Source organism: Oncorhynchus mykiss, chromosome 32, assembly GCF_013265735.2.
Source record: "Oncorhynchus mykiss isolate Arlee chromosome 32, USDA_OmykA_1.1, whole genome shotgun sequence".
Taxonomy (NCBI): domain Eukaryota; kingdom Metazoa; phylum Chordata; class Actinopteri; order Salmoniformes; family Salmonidae; genus Oncorhynchus; species Oncorhynchus mykiss.
The window spans coordinates 28,468,366-28,489,252 of record NC_050572.1 but is presented as its reverse complement, the minus strand read 5'-3'; the positions used below and the strand labels follow the sequence as shown (position 1 = coordinate 28,489,252).

The following is a 20,887-nucleotide window of genomic DNA, read 5'->3' as shown; positions in this document are numbered from 1 at the left end:
CTAAAAACGAAATGCTGATATCGGGACCTTGACAAATTTAGCAGTGAGTATGTGAACACCATGAAAACACACAAGACGGATGGCTATGGCTATGCTCAACATGTATATTATTATTCTGGCTTTATCTAGTTTTATTTGTGATATTTTACCTTGCCTCACTGGCTTGCTAACTTCCTAGGTAATCAATCCTCCGATGACATCTGTGATGTTGTAGACGATAACCACCGAGGTAAAGATAGTTTCAAGTTGGAACTTTGACGGATTTTCGATGGATTTTCACTCTTTCAGACCTCAATAGCTTTCAAACCACTTGAGCCACAGACTCCTAATAAGTGTCATGATGTTGGAAAAATTGTGCACAACATTGCTCAGGTCTTATTTTCACGATTTGGACATTAATTCACTTTCCAAAGCTAATAAACATGTGGAAATATGAGCAGCATTTTGTATTCCTAGTTGAACTAGTTAGGGAGCATAAACAAAGTACACATTTTTTACATTCAAATTTCCATAGCTCCTTGGTCATGTGACCTACTTGACTCAAACAAGGTTCAGAATGTCCACTGACTACCCTTCTATATTGCACAACCTTTGGTTTGTCCATTTTCATCTCACACATTTTTACATTATTTTTTCGAAATTTCAAATTCCAATAGCTCCTTGGTCATGTGACCTACTGACTTCAAACAAGGTTCAGAATGTACACTCAGTGGGCCTACACACTGCACACCCTTTAGTTTGTTCATTTTCATCTCACTCGATTTTACATTCATTTTTCAAAGTGAAAAACTTCAATCACTCCTTGGTCATGTGACCTACTGGACTCAAACAAATTTCAGAATGTCCACAGACTAGCCTTATATATTGCACACTCTTGTTTGTGTACGGTAACATACATACATACATTTTTCATAGTTTTACATTTCAATAGCTCCTTGGTCATGTCAATTACACACCTAAGAAGCATGCAGTGGATATACACCCATATTGCATAACCTCTAGTCATGTATCTTCTATATTGATGTACATTATTATTAGTTTGACAATTAGGGGGTTCAGTCCAGTGTTGTGTTTACCCTTTTCTTTAATATTTATCTATAATAATTGGTAGTTCTAAGTACTTATTTTCCCTGTTTTTTATTTTGCCACAGTATTTAACAGCGGTACACAATAGGAGAGAGACAGATCATATTTCCTTTCGTCGTTAATATCAACCATAAAGGAAAAGGGCAAAGTACTGTACAAGAGTCATGTTATTACTTGTCCAAAGCAGGGATGGAGAGTGAGCTAGTGAGGTAGGCTGCAGTGGACTTGCTGGTCAATACATATACTGAACATGTAACCACAGTAATGGTGGCCATAAAATCAATGAATAAAAATGGAATATTGACAAATTAAACATAAATTGTAGACTTTTAATCTTTCCAACATGTCAACAGACACTTTACTTCAAATAAGTACAGAACATTTCACCGTGTTAACTTTCTCTTTGTCCATGGTTGATGTACATGTCAGAGCCTCTTCAGTGTGGATGGGGTATAGCATACATTTTCAACAACAAAGACTGCACTTCCAGTTTGTGTTCTTCACTCTGTTGAACTATTTTGTCTTCATTCCGAGGCACAGCACATGGAACCACTGTTGGCATGCAAAACATTCAATCTAAAACAAAACAAAGCGTAACACGTTATAAATAATATCAAATTTCAATGCAGTATGACAAATTAGCCGTACATTGTGTTATCATAAATTGTCTTACATGTTTTGACTGTTGTCAAAATATTCTAAACATGTTAAATAAAATTGCTAACTGTGAAAGGACCACCAGAGGGCAGGCTTGGCTCACGGATAGTAGCCCAACAAGGCATGGGAGACAAGGTAACCAGAGGCAATTAAGCACAGCTGACGGTACTAATGACATATTCTCCTTCCCCTATAAGAGAGAGTATGGAACCAGCAGAGAGGGGGGAAAAACGATCTCTGGAAGATGGCCACCGAGACAGAGGAGCTATCCATGAAGAACCACTAAGACGGTGACAATCTCGTGACTTTTGTTATAGTTTAAAGATAATCGTATTGTGTTCCTGTTTCATCTGGAGAAGAAAATGTATGTTTTGTCCTTGGGAGATTTTCATTGATTATGTTGGAGTGTTTGTGTTGCCCAAATGCCCTCAATAGAGAACTGTGTTCAATCAAGAGAACCTACTCCTGACTCGTTTATTCCACCTTTCCGCTTTAGAGTGACGCCCAATTACTTGGTCCGCTCACATGACCCAGTCAGTCTTTGGGCCACATGAAGCAGTTGTTGGCTTTGTTGAACTCTGAAATCATAGGCATGAACTGAACATATGGTTGTCCAACACAACTACAGTCGTGGCCAAAAGTTTTGAGAATGACACAAATATTAATTTTCACAAAGTTTGCTGCTTCAGTGTCTTTAGATATTTTTGTCAGATGTTACTATGGAAAACTGAAGTATAATTGCAAGCATTTCATGTGTGTCAAAGGCTTTTATTGACAATTACATGTAGTTGATGCAAAGAGTCAATATTTGCAGTGTTGACCATTCTTTTTCAAGACCTCTGCAATCTGCCCTGGCATGCTGTCAATTAACTTCTGGGCCACATCCTGACTGATGGCAGCCCATTCTTGCATAATCAATGCTTGGAGTTGGTCAGAATTTGTGGGGTTTTGTTTGTCCACCGGCCTCTTGAGGATTTCCCACAAGTTCTCAATGGGATTAAGGTCTGGGGAGTTCCTTGGCCATGGACCCAAAATATCAATGTTTTGTTCCCCGAGCCACTTAGTTATCAGTTTTGCCTCATGGCAAGGAGCTCCATCATGCTGGAAAATACATTGTTTGTCACCAAACAGTTCCTGTATGGTTGGGAGAAGTTGCTCTCGGAGGATATGTTGGTACCATTCTTTATTCATCGCTGTGTTCTTAGGCAAAATTGTGAGTGAGCCCACTCCCTTGGCTGAGAAGCAACCCCACACATGGTCTCAGTATGCTTTACTGTTGGCATGACACAGGACTGATGGTAGCGCTCACCTTGTCTTCTCCGGACAAGCTTTTTTCCGGATGCCACAAGATTCAGAGAAAATGACTTCACCCCAATCCTCAGCAGTCAAATCCCTGTACCTTTTGCAGAATATCAGTCTGTCCCTGATGTTTTTCCTGGAGAGAAGTGGCTTCTTTGCTGCCCTTCTTGACACTAGGCCATCCTCAAAGTTTTCGCCTCACTGTGCGTGCAGATGCACTAACATCTGCCTGCTGCCATTCCTGAGCAAGTTCTGTACTGGTGGTGCCCCGATCCCGCAGCTGAATCAACTTTAGGCAATGTTCTTGGCGCTTGCTGGACTTTCTTGGGCGCCCTGAAGCCGCCTTCACAACAAAAGAACCCCTCTCCTTGACGTTTTTGATGATCCAATAAATTGTTGATTTAGGTGCAATCTTACTGGCAGCAATATCAGTGAAGCTCTTTTTGTGCAAAGCAATGATGACGGCACGTGTTTCCTTGCAGGTAACCATGGTTGACAGAGGAAGAACAGTGATTCCAAGCACCACCCTCCTTTTGATGCTTCCAGTCTGTTATTCAAACTCAATCAGCATGAAAGAGTGATCTCCAGCCTTGTCCTCATCAACACTCACTCACACCACACATCACTCACTCACACCTGTGTTAACGAGAGAATCACTGACACTGTCAGCTGGTCCTTTCGGGCAGGGCTGAAATGCAGTGGAATTTTTTGGGGGGGTTTCAGTTCATTTGCATGGCAAAGAGGGACTTTGCAATTAATTGCAATGCATTTGATCACTCTTCATAAAATTCTGGAGTATATGCAAATTGCCATCATACAAACTGAGGCAGCAGACTTTGTTAATTTATATTTGTGTCGTTCTCAACTTTTGGCCACGACTGTACATAAAAATAAAGAATCTACTTTGAATTAAATGTCATTACATACCAGAGATTTTAGTATATCCTCAGCCATTTAATTTCACAGTTGCTCCATGTGTTTTTGCGAAGGTTCTATATCAATTTAGGAGCGGATGTTGGGGATGTTCTGTGCAACTTTGTTGGCCATCCACGCCAAAAAATATAGTTTTTGAGCCAATTGTCACAACAGCTAACCATTCATTATTGAAAATATAACTATCAAACCTGCATTCCAACGACCCTGCAGCTGAAGGTGTCCTGCTGCATGGTGTGAGTTATTTCCCCTCCTTTCCACTTATGTCCACCCAGTTGTCTTTTCCATGGCAGGATCTTCTCATTTTGAACAATTCTCTCTTTTATGTAATCATAATGGAATTCTGATTAGTTATAGGCAAATGATTACATAGGCCAAAACCGTATGTTGATTTCCTTATCCCTATAATTGTCACACCCTGGCCATAGAGAGGCTTTTATTATCTAGTTTGGTTAGGCCAGGGTGTGACTAGGGTGGGCATTCTAGTTTCTTCATTTCTGTTTTCTATTTCTTTGTTTTTGGCCGAGTGTGGTTCCCAATCAGAGGCAGCTGTCTATTGTTGTCTCTGATTGGGAATCATACTTAGGCAGCCTTTTTCCCACCTGTGTTTTGTGGGTAGTTGTCTTCTGTATAGTTTATTTGCCTTACAGAACTGTTCGAGTGTTTTTGAGTAATAAATAATCATAAGGTAATGTCCTTTATGCCCTAATCTACACACAGCCTAAATTATAGGCACTGAACCATTTACAGGAGAAAAATAAAAGTAGCATGTAGGACAGACATTAGACATTCCCACATACAGTATAGCCTGTACATAGAGGCATTTTTCAGCTGTGATTTTACCACTCAGAATCCAAAATGGATATGACAATGGGACCAGCACAGAACGTAATACACCCTTACAACAATCTACTGTTTGATCTTCTTGGCCTCTTATTTGGAGAACTGCTACTATGTGTCAAGAAAAGAGCCCCAATTAGGGGTTAGTGTACTCCAGTAAAAAAAGGGGCTGGTTTAGATTAAAAACTATTGCCCTGTGTCCCCGTTCATAGTGGCATAAGAGACTAATCAGTGGTACAATTGAGTTGGCACTTTATTGGCCCAAACACCCACAGACCCACAAGGTTGAGGTTAATCATGGACAGTATTTAGTCTTTTTTATTTTTTTTTGCATTGACACATTGTTTCTTTTAACTGTCCAAGATTGGGATCCAAGTGTTAGGGAATATTTGTTCCCATAAATAAAGTTGAAGTCAGAAGTTTACATATACTTAGGTTGGAGTCATTAAAACTTGTTTTTCAACCACTCCACAGATTTCTTGTTAACAAACTATAGTTTTGGCAAGTCGGTAAGGACATCTATTTTGTGGATGACACAAGTAATTTTTCAAAAAATTGTTTACAGACAGATTATTTATCTTATAATTCACTGTATCACAATTCCAGTGGGTCAGATGATTACATACACAAAGTTGACTGTGCCTTTAAACAGCTTGGACAATTCCAGAAAATGATGTCATGGCTTTAGAAGCTTCTGAGAGGCTAATTTACATTTTTGAGTCAATTGGAGGTGTAACTGTGGATGCATTTCAAGGCCTACCTTCAAACTCGGTGCCTCTGTGCTTGACATCTTGGGAAAATCAAAAGAAATCATCCAAGACCTCAGAAAAAAATTGTAGACCTCCACAAGTTTGGGTCATCCTTGGGAGCAATTTCCAAACGCCTGAAAGTACCACGTTCATCTGTACAAACAATAGTACGCAAGTATAAACACCATGGGACCATGCAGCCATCATACCGCTCAGGAAGGAGATGCGTTCTGTCTCCTAGAGATGAAAGTACTTTTGTGCGAAAGGTGTAATTCAATCCCAGAACAACAGCAAACGACCTTGTGAAGATGCTGCAGGAAACAGGTACAAATGTATCTATATCCACAGTAAAATGAAGTCCTACATCGACATAACCTGAAAGGCTGCTCAGCAAGGAAGAAGCCACTGCTTCAAAACTGCATAAAAAGGCCAGACTACAGTTTGCAACTGCACATGGGGACAAAGATCGTACTTTTTGGAGAAATGTCCTCTGGTCTGATGAAACAAATATAGAACTGTTTGGCCATAATGACCATTGTTATGTTTGAAAGAAAAGGGGGAGGCTTGCAAGCCGAAGAACACCATACCAACCGTGAAGCACGGGGGTGGCAGCATCATGTTGTGGGGGTGCTTTGCTGCAGGAGGGACTTGTGCACTTCACAAAATAGATGGCATCCTGAGGAAGGAAAATTGTGGATATATTGAAGCAACATCTCAAGACATCTGTCAGGAAGTTAAAGCCTGGGTCTTGGGTCAAATGGGTCTTCCAAATGGCCAATGACCTCGAGCATGCTTCCAAATTTGTGAGAAAATGGCTTAAGGACAACAAAGTCAATGTATTGGAGTGGCCATCACAAAGCCCTGACTTCAATCCTATAGAGAATTTGTGGGCAGAGCTGAAAAGGCGTGTGCGAGCAAGGAGGCCTACAAACTTGACTCAGTTACACCAGCTCTGTCAGGAGGAATGGGCCAAAATTTACCCAATTTATTGTGGGAAGTTTGTGGAAGGCAACCTGAAAAGTTTGACCCAGGTTAAACAATGTTACAGCAATGCTACCAAATACTAATTGAGTGTATGTAAACTTCAGACCCATTGGGAATGTGATGAAAGAAATAAAAGTTGAAAGAAATAATTATCTCTACTATTATTCTGACATTTCACATTCTTAAAATAAAGTGGGGATCCTAACTGACCTAAGACAGGGAATTTTTACTAGGATTCAATGTCAGGAATTGTGAAAGTTTAAATGTATTTGGCTAAGGTGTATGTAAACTTCCAACTTCAACTGTACAAAGGAGGATGTCTGTCGTCATTCTTCTGGCACTTTAGTCAGACTGCCAGACTGTGTAAAAACTTTATGATGGGGCCGGGTCCCATTGAATAAGCACCATGGAGACCAATCAGGAGAGAATACATACAGATCAAGAGTGCCAATTGAAAGTCAAGGGGCGTGTCTGACTATATAAGGGTAGTCAATTGCATGAGATGAAAATTGACAAACTAAATGGTGTGCAATGTGTAGGCCCGCTGAGTGTACATTCTGAACCTTGTTTGAAGTCAGTAGGTCACATGACACAGGAGCTATTGCAATTCCCAAATGTAAATAAATCATTTAAATAGTGCGAGATGTAAATTGACAAAAAAAAGTCTGTGCAATGTGTGACTATGCCATCGGGTTAGCGACAACCTTGTTTGAAAGCTTTAGGAGTAATGGTTAAATAGCTATTGAAATTTGAAAAATTTGATTTGTCTATGTGTTGACGGTCCCTAACTGCTGTTGGATGGATGTAAGCAAAACGACAGGCGAATATCCGTTGAATATCCAACTTGAAACTGCCTTTACCTCGGTACGATAACCATCTGTGTATGTTAACTTGCGCGAGCTGCATTTGAAGTTGCATGTGACTTCCATGTAAACAAGCTCAAATTCGCACACAGCTTTTTATTGAAGTGGCTGGAAAATGGGTCTATATTGTCGATCTATGTTGGTCTGTCTGACTGACTGTCTGGGCCAGTAGTGTCAGGTATGGTCACAAGGATGCTTTACATATTTTACATACTGACATACTGAAACAATACAAAAGGGGTCACCAGCTTCTGTTTCGGTGAGAAGCTGAGGGATGATGCCTCGAGAAATGTAACCACTCTCAAATTCACAGACTATGGATGCAACGACTGACCATCCATGATATCAAAAGGATAGTTTTAACCATGTTTTGAGGCTATAATGTGTTTGTTACGTTTACGTTGTTTACAAACATTGGAGTAAATTAAGTTCTGATGGGGTATGACAGTTAAACGACACTAAGCTTATGAGGCATTTATAAGTTATTTTCCTTAAGAATCTATTTTTAAGTCCAAAAATGAGTGTAGCAACTAAGGATTCTAGCTGTGATGTATTTGCATATGTACATTATGTTCTCTCCTGATTGGTGAATGAATAGATAAATGGAAGGAGCCTGGCAGCTGCTGTGGAAGTGGTGGTTGTGGTTGTGGTAATTACAGGTCAGCAACCCTTGTGGAAAACCAGAATAACTTTGTAACCCTGTGCGGTAACATTTCTTGTGTTGTGTCATTTTTATACTCACAGTCTCATTGTGAACTTGTGGAGGGAATAATCGTTATGACTGTAAAGGTTGTTGGTTTGATGTCAGTTTACAAATGTCAGAGTTTGATGGAAATCATGCCATTGATGTATTCAATATGGTGTCAGTACAGTGCAGGGATATAAGGTACTTTTTATGGGTCAAGGATTGTACTTAACAGAAATGGTAAATTAATGTTTTACTTGAAGGTGGTCTTATTCTCCTGAGTGGAATGCATTTTTTGTTTCAGTTTGCTTTTGTGATCATAATGTTTTTCAAAATCAAGTAAAGTTTTTATTTCCTTTAAAAATTGTCTTATTCCTTATGGTTTTATTGTTATTTTATTTGTACTTAGAATTATATGTTCCATTTTTTCTCTCACCCTCGTTTTCTTTTTTTTTTAGCATGTAGATAAAGAAAGATTCATTGGATTTAGTTTGAACTCATCCTCATTCTTTCTGGGATTATATCTGAGAGTATGAGTGTGTCTTAAATGTCTGCTAAATTAATCAAATATAAGCATTTCAATGTTTGCCTTGACAAATACTTTGGAACAAGTTCATCGATAAGAATTATTGATTCTACCAATCCACTTGTTTGTGTGTGGATGAGGGCTTGACGGTGAGGGATTAGACCTTGGAGGATAAAACCCTTCAGACTTTTACGACTCTTGGAACTCTTCAAAGAAGAAGCTACGCATAACCTTCGAAAAAAAAACACTTCCTTAGATAAGCGTCTGTTCTCTTTTTAACGATGGACCCATTGAAACAAAAGCTCACACCTTGCTTTTCTGTGGGTTTTACAACGACATTCTGTTTCAGCAACTATCCAGCCTTAATGAAAATGTTAACATTCTAGATTAAAATAATAATTTGTGTGAAATCTTATCAGATAGCAATAATGTAAATGTCTGTGCCAAAGCCTGCCACCTTGTCATTCAGCAGAGATGTTTTTTTGTATGTGCCTAAATGTCATTTTCTATACTGTACTTAATTTGTTTATGCATACTGTGACGGCCCTGAATTTTTCTGAACCGTCTCAGTGCTTCTCCTTCCAATAGGACGCTTAATTCCCAATTAAATAGCCAGCATCAGCTGCGCAAAAGTGGGGTTGTGATGGAGACGTGAATGAGGATGTGTTCGACCCTCCGTTCCGAAGCTTCTCTATTCCGTTTGTTTTGTTGCCGTTAAACGTGTGTTTTGTAGGCTAATAGAGTTTACCCAGGATCGGATCCAATCTTTGCGTCCGTGGACTACACCTCTCCGTTCTTCGTGGCCTTTCTCCGCTGGAGATCTATTGGCGGATTGGATTGTCTGACTGACCACCACCTTTTTGTATACGGTATTTCATTTGTTTTGATGTGATGTATACGGTGATGATTTATGTAGTTAGTTGTAGTTGAGGACTTAGTAAGAGTTGATACGCTTTAAAGTTCTGTGGTAAAATAATTGTTATATTGATTGTATGATTAATACTGGGTTTACGCTACACTTGAATGAATGGACAAACATTGCGTGACAAAGGTCACTTGAGTTCCCTGAACTCCTTTACCGGGCTGGACTCTTTTTAGGCCCGAGGTACAGGACAATGCTAGAAGAACCAGAACTCATTGTGATATTATTATATGTGTGTGTAATCATTGATGTTGCTAAACAACCCACGCAAAATAATAGTTGTTTTGGAAGTTCTTTCCCATGTTTTTAAGGGTTTATGAAAAGTTTATTTCCATCCTGACTTTTACATAAGTCCTTTGTATTGGTGTAGACTTGACGGACCAGATGGGACTCATTCCCTCCCAAACCAAAAGGAGAAACCAATGTTTTCTCTGGTAGGCACAACCTACCTGGCACCCCTATAAATAATAACCTCAAGTCAAAACCGTTACAATACATGTGTACAGATGACGTAATGTATAATCATTTATATAGATTATGCAATACGTTATAGATTACTCATAATAATAGGGTCTGTCTGCATGAACGTTCTGATTTGCCTGGTTGTCACGATCGTCGTAAGAAGCGGACCAAAGCACAGCGTGGTGTGAATGCATCATTTAATAGATGACGAAAAACACGAAGTAAACTGTACAAAAACAATAAACAAATAACGACCGTGAAGCTATCATAAGAACTGTGCTGACAAAAGCAACTAACATAGACAATTACCCACAAACAAACAGTGAAACGCAGGCTACCTAAGTATGATTCTCAATCAGAGACAACTAATGACACCTGCCTCTGATTGAGAACCATACTAGGCCGAAACATAGAAATCCCCAAATCATAGAAAAACAAACAGACTGCCCACCCCAACTCACGCCCTGACCATACTACATAACGACAAAACAAAGGAAATAAAGGTCAGAACGTGACACTGGTTCAGTTCCCTTGCTCCTGCAGCCAGTCAGTCATATGGGGAGCATCATCTAGCTTCAATTCTCTGACTAAACTACTGAATTATCATGGCATATCTTTTTCTGCTTTCTATTCAATTCCTAGTACACCACCATACATTCCTCCATGATTGCTGTGTACTGTAAATTGAGCATTTCTCTCTGGCCAAGTAATCGTTCTCAAGCTGATAAAGTAAAAGATGTTGCTTGTACTCCGAGTGATGTGAGAGCTGTAGCTGTGTATTTGTCCAAATCGGATCTCTGTTTTGGAGGAAACCAACCTAATTCTTATAAAGTTTAAGAAACATTTCAATTTGTTTAGCAGCTTTTTGACTCCTTATTTGAATCGTGCCATTCCGGACATCTTAACTGCAGAGTGAAGCGCTTTTCACAATTAATGGAAACGCTCAGGAAGTGGATACATTATTACCCAGCGTCCCCATTGCGTGTGTATATGGAAAAGATATTTGATTATTTTCCACAATTCAACCAAAAACATCAGCACAGGGATCATCTATCTACCTAGTGTTCGTGAGTGGGTGACCAGAACGTAATTACAAATAATTTGTAGACTGCAAACTGACCACAAGAAGCTCAAAAATATATATTTGACTAAAACATAATACTTTGAAAACCTTGCTTACATATATCTCTCTATAATATGTGGGAATACTTTGGAATAGATTTACAAAATGAAAATCACTTGGAGCTGATTTGCTGGTATTTTTACAGAATTTTATGTCCAATCTGTTGTTTGTTATGAATATTCAGGAGGATGTACTCTTCTTTAAAGAACTGTAACACTAATCTGCTTGTGGGTTCTCAACGGTCACCTACGTACGGGTGGTCGTTGACCAGCTCCATTATTCAGAGTATTAATTGATATTAAATGAAGATTGTTTGAAGAACTGACTGTCTCTCTCACTTGGTTAGAATTTCCACAACACATGGTCAAATTGCTGCAAGGAAACCACTACTAAAGGACACCAAAGAAGAAACTTGCTTGGGCCAAGAAACACGAGCAATGGACATTAGATCGGTGGAAATCTGTCCTCTGGTCTGATGAGTCCAGATTTTTGGTTCCAACCGCTGTGTCTTTGAGACACAGAGTAGTTGAACGGATGATCTCCACATGTGTGGTTCCCACCGTGAAGCATGGAGGAGGAGGTGTGATGGTGTGGGAGTGCTTTGCAGGTGACACTGTCAGTGATTCATTTAGAATTCAAGGCACACTTAACCAGCATGGCTACCACAGCATTCTGCAGCGATACTCGATCCCATCTGGTTTGGGATTAGTGAGGCTATCATTTGTTTTTCAACAGAACATTGACCCAGCACACCTTCAGTCTGTGTAAGGGCTATTTGATCAAGAAGGAGAGTGATGGAGTTCTGCATCAGATGACCTGGCTTCCACAATCACCTGACCTCAACCCAGTTGAGATGGTTTGGGATGAGTTGGACCGTAGAGTGAAGGAAAAGCAGCCAACAAGTGCTTAGCATATGTGGAAACTCCTTCAAGACTGTTGGAAAAGCATTCCAGGTTCATTCCTCATGAAGCTGGTTGAGAGAACGCCAAGAGTGTGCAAAGCTGTCATCAAGGCAAAGGGTGGCTACTTTGAAGAATCTCAAATATAAAATATATTTTAATTTAACACTTTTTGGTTACTACATGATTCCATATGTGTTATTTCATAGTTTGATGGCTTCACTATTATTCTACAATGTAGAACATTGTAACAATAAAGAAAAATCGAGGAATGAGTAGATGTGTCCAAACCTTTGACTGGTACTGTGTATATTTTGTTTCAAGTCGAAAAGTAGTTATGATCTCAGAATAACATGATGTATCATGCATGGAATTTCAGACTTTGGACATTACATGCAATACGTTGTATTGTAGATTTGCAGTTTCATTTATCAACTTTGTCTACCAAATTTGACCACTGAGTAGCCATAGAGCCATTGAGTTGCTGAAAGTAATTTCTTGCTATTTGCTGAGCCCACTATAAGCTTCTGTGTTTGTGTGCTGCTCCAGAGCTGCGACTGCCTGTCTTGTTTGGCACACAACGTTTTCATCTCTGTGTATTTTGTTCTGTGAAAGTATAAAAGTTGAGACAGTAATGACATCCCTCTTCATTGAGCACTCTGTCTCGCTGCCTTCTTCTAGAGATGTACTGCCGTGTATCCCATCCATGACATTAGAGGGCCACCATGTGGCCGTGTGATGGATTGCTCTACAGTCCTGATTGATTCTGAGAATCCTGTCTGTTTGCGTTCTTATTTTTTATATGATTTACAGTTATGTTCATCATTTGCTTATGTTTTTTATTTCCATTGTATTTTCGTTTAATTATAAACCGTAATTGTGGATTACCAATAATAGACTACTATTTTTAATTGCAGTCGTGTTGGGAACCGTTGCTGTGAATCCTGGTGCTGCCAACCCAGTCTTGGCTGTGTCAATAAGTAAAAGCAGAGAACAAGTGAGCACTACAGAGTTGAAACCATGGTAAAAACGGGAATGTAATACAAATACCGTATACATAAAATATAAATGACTAGGGAAAAGCAAAGCTAAAAAAGTAAGTTATAAGATACATTTTATAAAATGTCTACAGTTCCATCCACCCTCATCTTCTCTGGCAGGCTGTTCCAGAGGCTGGGGCAGGCCCCCAGTGTCCGGTCTGGAAGTCCTGAAGTTACTAGCTCTGCTGGTATAGCAACCTAGCGGTGCCATAGCCATGGGAAGTAGGGGTGATGAGAGTGCTGCAGCTCCCCTTATAAATCACAAATTACATATTTTTTTCCCCACCAAATTAGTGCACTAGGCCTTTATTACTCCTGTATGAGTGAAGAAAAACTTGTCAGCAGAACAGTGCCAAAAGCCTTGGTCTGCCCTAAAAATCCTACGTAAATCACGATCGCCAGAACGGCCACAACCTTAGACGCCTGCTTTGGTCTCTAAAATGTGTTTTATTATGATCAAGTTCGACCCCCATGGTCAATTCTATAAAAGTTCAATACAAATCGAGATATTTGTATTTAATTAAATAGTGATCCATTCTGACTACACATTTGACGGTCACACAGGACCACGTGCTGATACAGACCAATCACGAGCCGGTAAGCTATGACGGAGGCTCCAGGTTGACTCTCTAAGGCAGGATGAAAACAACTACATTGACCATGATCCTTTGCTCGTTTCGGACACTTTCACCATGATCCTTTGCAATTTTTGGGGGTGCCATTCAGCTGCATTCAGCAATATGGCATGCTTCAAATTCAAAAACTTCCGGCTTCATGCTCCATCTGGAGTTTTCCATAGGAAAACATTAGCGCTATCACTGCTAATGGTTTTAATGTCTTTGGACTGGGGACATAAAAACTGAAAGCTGTCTCTCCATGCCTCTTGGTCCTAGGCTTTGGGATAGTTAAAAAGCCAGTGCCACAGGACCTGAAGGACCTACTGGGTACATGCTTATATATATATATATATATATATATATGAATGTGGACACCTCTTCAAATAAGTGAATTTGGCTATTTCAGCCACACTGTTGCTGACAGGTGTATAAAATAGAGCACACAGGCATGCAATCTCCATAGACAAACATTGGCAGTAGAATGGCCTTACTGAAGAGGTCAGTGACTTTCAACGTGGCACCATCATAGAATGCCACCTTTCCAACAAGTCAGTTCATCAAATTTCTGCCCTGCTAGAGCTGCCCCAGTCAACTGTAAGTGCTGCTATTGTGAAGTGGAAAACATCTAGGAGGAACAACAGCTCAGCCGCAAAGTGGTAAGCCACACAAGCTCATTGAACGGGACCGCCAAGTGCTGACAATTCTGTCCTCAGTTGCAACACTCGCTACCGAATTTCATACTGCCTCTGGAAGCAACATCAGCACAAGAACTGTTCATTGGGAGCTTCATGAAAAGGGTTTTCATGGCCGAGTAACCACACAGATAACCATGCTGAATGTCGGCTGGAGTGGTTTAATGCTCGCTGCCATTGGACTCTGGAGCAGTTCAAACGCTTTCTCTGGGGAGATGAATCACACTTCACAATCTGGCAGTCCGATGGATATTCTGCCAGGAGAACGCTACCTGCCCAAATGCATAGTATCAACTGTAAAGTTTGGTGGAGGAGGAATAATGGTCTGGGGCTGTTTTTCATGGTTTGGGCTCCTTTGTTCCAATGAAGGGAAATCTTAATGCTGCAGCATACGTGATACTCTAGACTATTCCGTGCTTCCAACTTTGTGGCAACAGTTTGGGGAAGGCCCTTTCTTGTTTCAGCATGACAATGCCCTGTGAACAAAGCGAGATCCATACAGAAATGGTTTGTCGACATCGATGTGGAAGAACTTGACTGGCCTGCACAGAGCCCTGATCTCAACCCCATCGAATACCTTTGGGATGAATTGGAATGCCGACTATGAGCCAGGCCTAATCGCCCAACATCAGTGCCCAACCTCACTAGGAGCTGCTGCGCCTTCTTCACCACGCTGTCTGTGTGGGTGGGCCATTTCAGTTTGTCCGTGATGTGTATGCCGAGGAACTTAAACCTTTCCACCTTCTCCACTACTGTCCCATTGATGTGGATTGGGGGCTGCTCCCTCTGCTGTTTCCTGAAGTCCACGATCATCTCCTTTGTTTTGTTGACATTGAGTGTGAGGTTATTTTCCTGACACCACACTCCGAGGGCCCTCACCTCCTCCCTGTAGGCCGTCTCGTCGTTGTTGGTAATCAAGCCTACCACTGTAGTGTCGTCTGCAAACTTGATGATTGAGTTGGAGGCGAGCATGGCCACGCAGTCATGGGTGAACGGAGTACAGGAGAGGGCTGAGAACTCACCCTTGTGGGGCCCCAGTGTTGAGGTTCAGCGGGGTGGAGATGTTGTTACCTACCTTCACCACCTGGGGTGGCCCGTCAGGAAGTCCAGGACCCAGTTGCACAGTGTGGGGTCGAGACCCAGGGTCTCGAGTTTGATGACGAGTTTCGAGGGTACTATGGTGTTAAATGCTGAGCTGTAGTCGATGAACAGCATTCTTACATAGGTATTCCTCTTGTCCAGATGGGTTAGGGCAGTGTTCAGTGTGATTGCTTCGTCTGTGGACCTATTGGGGCAGTAAGCAAATTGGAGTGTGTCTAGGGTGTTAGGTAGGGTAGAGGTGATATGGTCCTTGACTTGTCTCTCAAATCACTTCATGATGACGGGAGTGAGTGTTACGGGTAGATAGTCATTTAGCTCAGTTACCTTAGCTTTCTTGGGAACAGAAACAATGGTGGCCCTCTTGAAGCATGTGGGAACAGCAGACTGGGATAAGGATTGATTGAATATGTCCGTAAACACACCAGCCAGCTGGTCTGCACATGCTACCTTTAAAGCATGTATGTCATGTATTGGGGTGCACGGTCGTTAAGTGATGTAAAAATCTATTCTAAAACTCAGACAACCAATGCAGAGGATTTAATACGGGTGTATTGTGTGCTCTCCATCTGGTCTTGGTCAGTGCCCGTGCTGCTGCATTCTGTATGTTTTGCAGTTGACCAATGGTTTAAATCCTTTAAAGTTGTGTATTGGCTGCATAGCCGTGCTTTCTGTTAACCCTGCCAAGGGGTAACATATATATATAAACTGAACAGAACCGGAGTCAATATTGAACCTTGTGAAACACCACACGTGATATTACAAAACTCTTGACCGGTTAAATAGGTCCTAAACCAGTTAAGAACTGGACTGGAGAAGTCTGTCCAGAAGGACATCATGGTCAACAGTATCAAATGCTGCACTCAAATCCAAGACAAGGACAGAGAGCTTTTTGACATCTGTGTTGATGCTAAAATATGCCACAAAGGCATCTCATCTCACAAAATCCAGATTTAGAATTTCAAAAAAATACAATTGGGACTTTAAAATGATGTAGCTGTTTGAAAACCAATTTCTCCAGAATCGAGAAGGCAGGTAGAATACTTTAGGTGTGATATTAATATTAAGTATTAGTTTTATCCAACCAGTTTGTAGTAACATTTTACGTGCTAGGAATATGGGACCAAATGGTAAACGTTTGACTACTTTCATAGACTATAAGTGAATTTGTCCAAATACTTATGACTTCTTCAAATGGAGGGACTAGATACATAAAGTGGGGGAGAACCGGGGCGTAAGTAACACTTATTTACTCAGAGATTAATAGAGCTAAAGCCACCATATTTTATTATAAACAACTTATACATGTCCTCTAGCAACTGTAATTTCATTTCTAGGTTATTAAAGGACTTCAAATGAAATAGACAGAGAACAGAACTACTGCAACGTTACTTTTGTACCTGTTGTGGGCCAAAGTAACACAGGCTTGGGTTGGAAGTCTGGCGAGAAGTGCACAATATCTGTCACTTCTGTGCCCTACCAATGTTACTTCCGCCCCATCCCTCTCCTGTACCTTCTCCTTGGTTAGCATCCAAGACTAGCTGTCAATATATTTTCAACCTATGCTGTAATTTAGTCACTAGATCGGTTAAGAAAATAAGATATGTTTAGAACCTTAAAAAAATGAGCACAATTTTTTTTACTTTCCCTCACTCAAAACAACTTTTGTTGATAACTTGTTGAAATGTTGCAGCGAGCAGATTTTTTGCAGGAAGGTGGTCTTCTGCATTAGCCACTTGCGCGTGTCGTTAAATCATTCTAGCGTCTGTATTATTTGAGAAAATGGGCGTGTTACTTCTGACCGCGTTACTTTTTGTCATAGATGGTATACAGCTACAAACAGAATTTACTTTTCATAGTAGGAGAGGAGAAGTTACGTAGTGGGTTAGGATACTTAATGTAGCAGGTTAGGATAATTAGGTTAAGGTTAAAACAATGGTTAGGTTTAGGGTTAGCTAAAATGCTCAAATTCTCTGCGAAACTAACATTTTGACGATTTATGCCTCTCTTCCGTCTGTAGCTGTGTACCATGTAGCTCCCTTTTATTTCTTAACGGGAAAACCGATATGTATGAAAATACCCTCAAATAAAAGGTGACATTTTGTACTGTCGCCTCATATGAAACATTTGATCTCAAATCCAAAATGCTGGAGCAGAGCGCCAAATTTAAACATTTAGCGACACTGTCCAAATAAAGGGAGGGAAGTGTAGTGATTTTTTTTTATTGAGATAATGGGTTGGTAGTGTATGACCTGTGATGTAGTAAAATGGGTTATTATTGAAACTATAATTCCTAAATTGAGAAATGAAGCCGATTTTCAATAATCAGACACAAAACAAACATGCTAAGGGATGTATGATTGGAATCTAATTTCTGTGAAAATGAATAGACAACAAATTACAATAGAGACCACAGGACCAGTTTACAAGTTTTAATGATGTTCCAGATTACTACTGTCTGTCTTTACATGTCAACAACATTGGTCTTGGCACAAATTCAAATGACTTAAACAGAAGGTTTGTCTGCTTCCAATTCTTGGTGGACTGGTTTTGGCTTCTTGTAAGCCTATGGAGCTGTTGATTCGGTCCAAGATGGTCAGGTTGTTGAAAAAGAGATGCTTTATTGGCTGAGTGCCTTGGTCTGGTCCATCACCTTGCGGAAGAGGTCTTCTATCTGAGCCTGGACGTTGTCGACCAGAGGCTTGAGCTGAGCCTGCATGTTCTCAGCCAGGGGCTTCAGCTGGGCCTGCATGTCATCGGCCAGTGGTGCCAGCTTGGCCTGGATCTGCTGCAGCTGGGCCTTCCCATCCTCTAAGAAGGTCCTGTTCGGAAGGGAGTGGGTGATTAGTGGTCTGAATACAATATAAACTAAGGTAGTGCCAAACATATTATTGAAAAATAGGATCAAAACACATTGCTTGTTAATGCTTTTGCAGGCCTTTTTTCATCTAATTTTTGTGTATATTATTTTTGACCATACATCCATTATTTTGCATTGCTTTTGGCTGCTCCCTTCATGGTTTCTTTGTTGTAAATTATGAGGCAGTAGAATGAGGATGACTTGTGTTCTTCAACTTTTTATTTAGGACTTGGTTGGAAGGGCTGGTTCTTCAAAAGTGTATCAAATAATGTAATAGTTTAAAAAAAAATGTCACTCACTCTGACTGGATCTTCTGCACCAGTTCCTGAGTGGTGGAGGTCAGCTGAGCTGACAGATCCTGGAAGTACTGTGTCAGTTTCTCAACCTCGGGGCACTGTGCTGCTTGGCTTCCTAGGGGTAGCCAGAGGGTAACGTCATTAACAGAGGCCCACATTGTACACAAACCATTTATGCCCATATAGCATACAACAACACATACAAGACCCTCTACACATACAGCCGTTAAAAATAAATCCACCAACTCTGGAATATAACATTTCTATATCAAGCATATCTCTCACTATTGTTATATTATATATTGCACATATGTGAAATGCAGTTATAGAACCACATACAGAATGAAATATGTTTTTTTTTTTTTTTTTTTTTTTTTTTGCCGCGATTGTGTATTTGATTCCGAATGCTACCACAGGGGAGAAACTAACGACAGAGTGAACCTTTCAGATATGAAAAACTTTCTCTTACCATGTGCCAGAGCAAGCACAACAACCAGGGCGGCAAGAGAGAACTTCATGGCTGTTGAGTAGGGCACCTAAGGAGAGAAGAGAGTGGTAGAATTAGCTTGACCTCATAGGTCTGTGGAGGCGTGGTTTGATCACTGGATGGCAGTGATGTAAATTAACTAAGTAAAATTACTTTGAAGTACTACTTAAGTCATTTTTTGATGCATCTGTACTTTACTATTTATATTTTTGACTACTTTTACTCCACTACATTCCTAAAGAAAATGTGTTTTTTTAAATCCCATACAATTTTCCTGACACACCAAAGTACTTGTTACATTTTGAATGGTCAGTGTGATCCAATTCAGGCACCTATCAGTTTAACGCGTTGTCATCACTAGTGCCTCTGATCAGGCGGGCTCACTAAAGACATGCTGCATTTGTAAATTATGTCTGAGTGTGGGAGTGTGCCCCTGACTATCCTTAAATTAAAACAATAACATTGTGCAGTCTGGTTTGCTTAATATAAGGAATTTGATGTAGGTCTGTCGCATGTACTTTTTACTTTTACTCAAATATGACAAATTATTACTTTTTCCATCACTATACTTAAGTACATTTAAAACCCAATACTTCTAAACTTTTACTTAAGGTTATTTTACTGGGTGACTTTCACTTTTACTTGAGTCATTTTCTATTAAAGTATCTTTCCTTATACTCAAGTTGACAATTGAGTACTTTTTCCACCACTGCCGAATGGAAGGATGGCGGTCTCTAAAGCATTTTGTAGTTTCAAGGTTTTTCTCTTGGCATAACAAATAAGTGCACTCGGTGGCAGGTTTGAGATCAGTTCAATTTAACTCAGTTAATTCAAGAAGATTTCAAATCAGCAAGATTTTATATCATAATAAATTGTCTGAATAGTAATGTAGTTTGCCAAATGCCCATTACCCCGACTCCCTAGGAAATTGCATGTTCTGACTGAGCAAATTTGGAATTGAATTAGACATGGACTCTGTTTTGATTTACATCTTAATTTGCCTTTCTGAATTCCCTGAGAAGAATCATCTTGATTCACATCGACAGTTTACCTCTTGGAAAACAGTAATGAAACATCTATTGAGCACTCTAAAGATCACTCTCTAAACTACTGCTTATAGCAATACTGCTTAAATGAGCAGCTTACAATGTGGTTGGGAAGGAATGTCCCTCTAAAATTGAATGCCCATTTTTGCAGACACCTGACTCACTACTAAACAACATATTGCAAGAAAAACAAATGTTTTACCGCATCAAGCATAAGATTTCCTTGGCAGAGAAAGAAACGGGACCACTCACCTGAGTTGCAGGACAGTTTAAATCGAATGGTATCTTTCGTTGGGCCTCCCAAACGTCTTATAGTCCTTCAGAAGTGACAAGGCCCACCTCAGACGCAGACCCATTGGCAGCGTAGGTTGAAGTACAGGACTATCATTGGATGTTTGTGCTAGCATGTGACTGCAGGCTGACCCTTGCTGCTCAGCTTGCCACCAAGGCAATCCACTCTAAAGTCCAAGAGTTCCCCTCCTGCGAAGGAGTGCTGATTGCTCAAACGCAGTAGGTGTCATGTCAAAGCATCGGATTAATGAAAACATACACAGGACATTTCATCACAAGAAACAACAAAACAGAGAGAATGACAACCAAGCTGTTAAAACACAACAAGAATTGCAAAAGTATGGAAACATGGCAGCCACAGTACTGTCCAGGGGTCAGCCTGAAGATGACTGTTCAGCTGTTTCAGACTGTACGTGTGAATCATATGTTAAC

The 20,887-nt window shown here is 40.3% G+C and overlaps 1 protein-coding gene across 1 annotated transcript; it reads right to left on the bottom strand.

The window, feature by feature from the left end:
* Positions 1–17,892: 17,892 nt before the first annotated feature.
* On the bottom strand, positions 17,893–20,503 carry LOC110488216 (type-4 ice-structuring protein). The gene is made up of 4 exons (XM_021560336.2): positions 20,417–20,503; positions 19,101–19,167; positions 18,635–18,746; positions 17,893–18,297 (listed from the first exon to the last, which is right to left on the bottom strand). Exons 2-4 carry the CDS (start codon positions 19,147–19,149, stop codon positions 18,096–18,098), a joined length of 363 nt encoding a protein of 120 aa, XP_021416011.1. The 5' UTR covers positions 19,150–19,167; positions 20,417–20,503; the 3' UTR covers positions 17,893–18,095.
* Positions 20,504–20,887: the final 384 nt, after the last annotated feature.

Coding starts and splice junctions, on each gene's coding strand:
- LOC110488216 (XM_021560336.2), bottom strand. CDS start 19,149: ATGAAGTTCTCTCTTGCCGCCCTGGTTGTTGTGCTTGCTCTGGCACAT. Junction 18,747..19,100: donor TGTGCTTGCTCTGGCACATG/GTAAGAGAAAGT, acceptor GGCTACCCCTAG/GAAGCCAAGCAGCACAGTGC. Junction 18,298..18,634: donor GTGCAGAAGATCCAGTCAGA/GTGAGTGACATT, acceptor CCTTCCGAACAG/GACCTTCTTAGAGGATGGGA.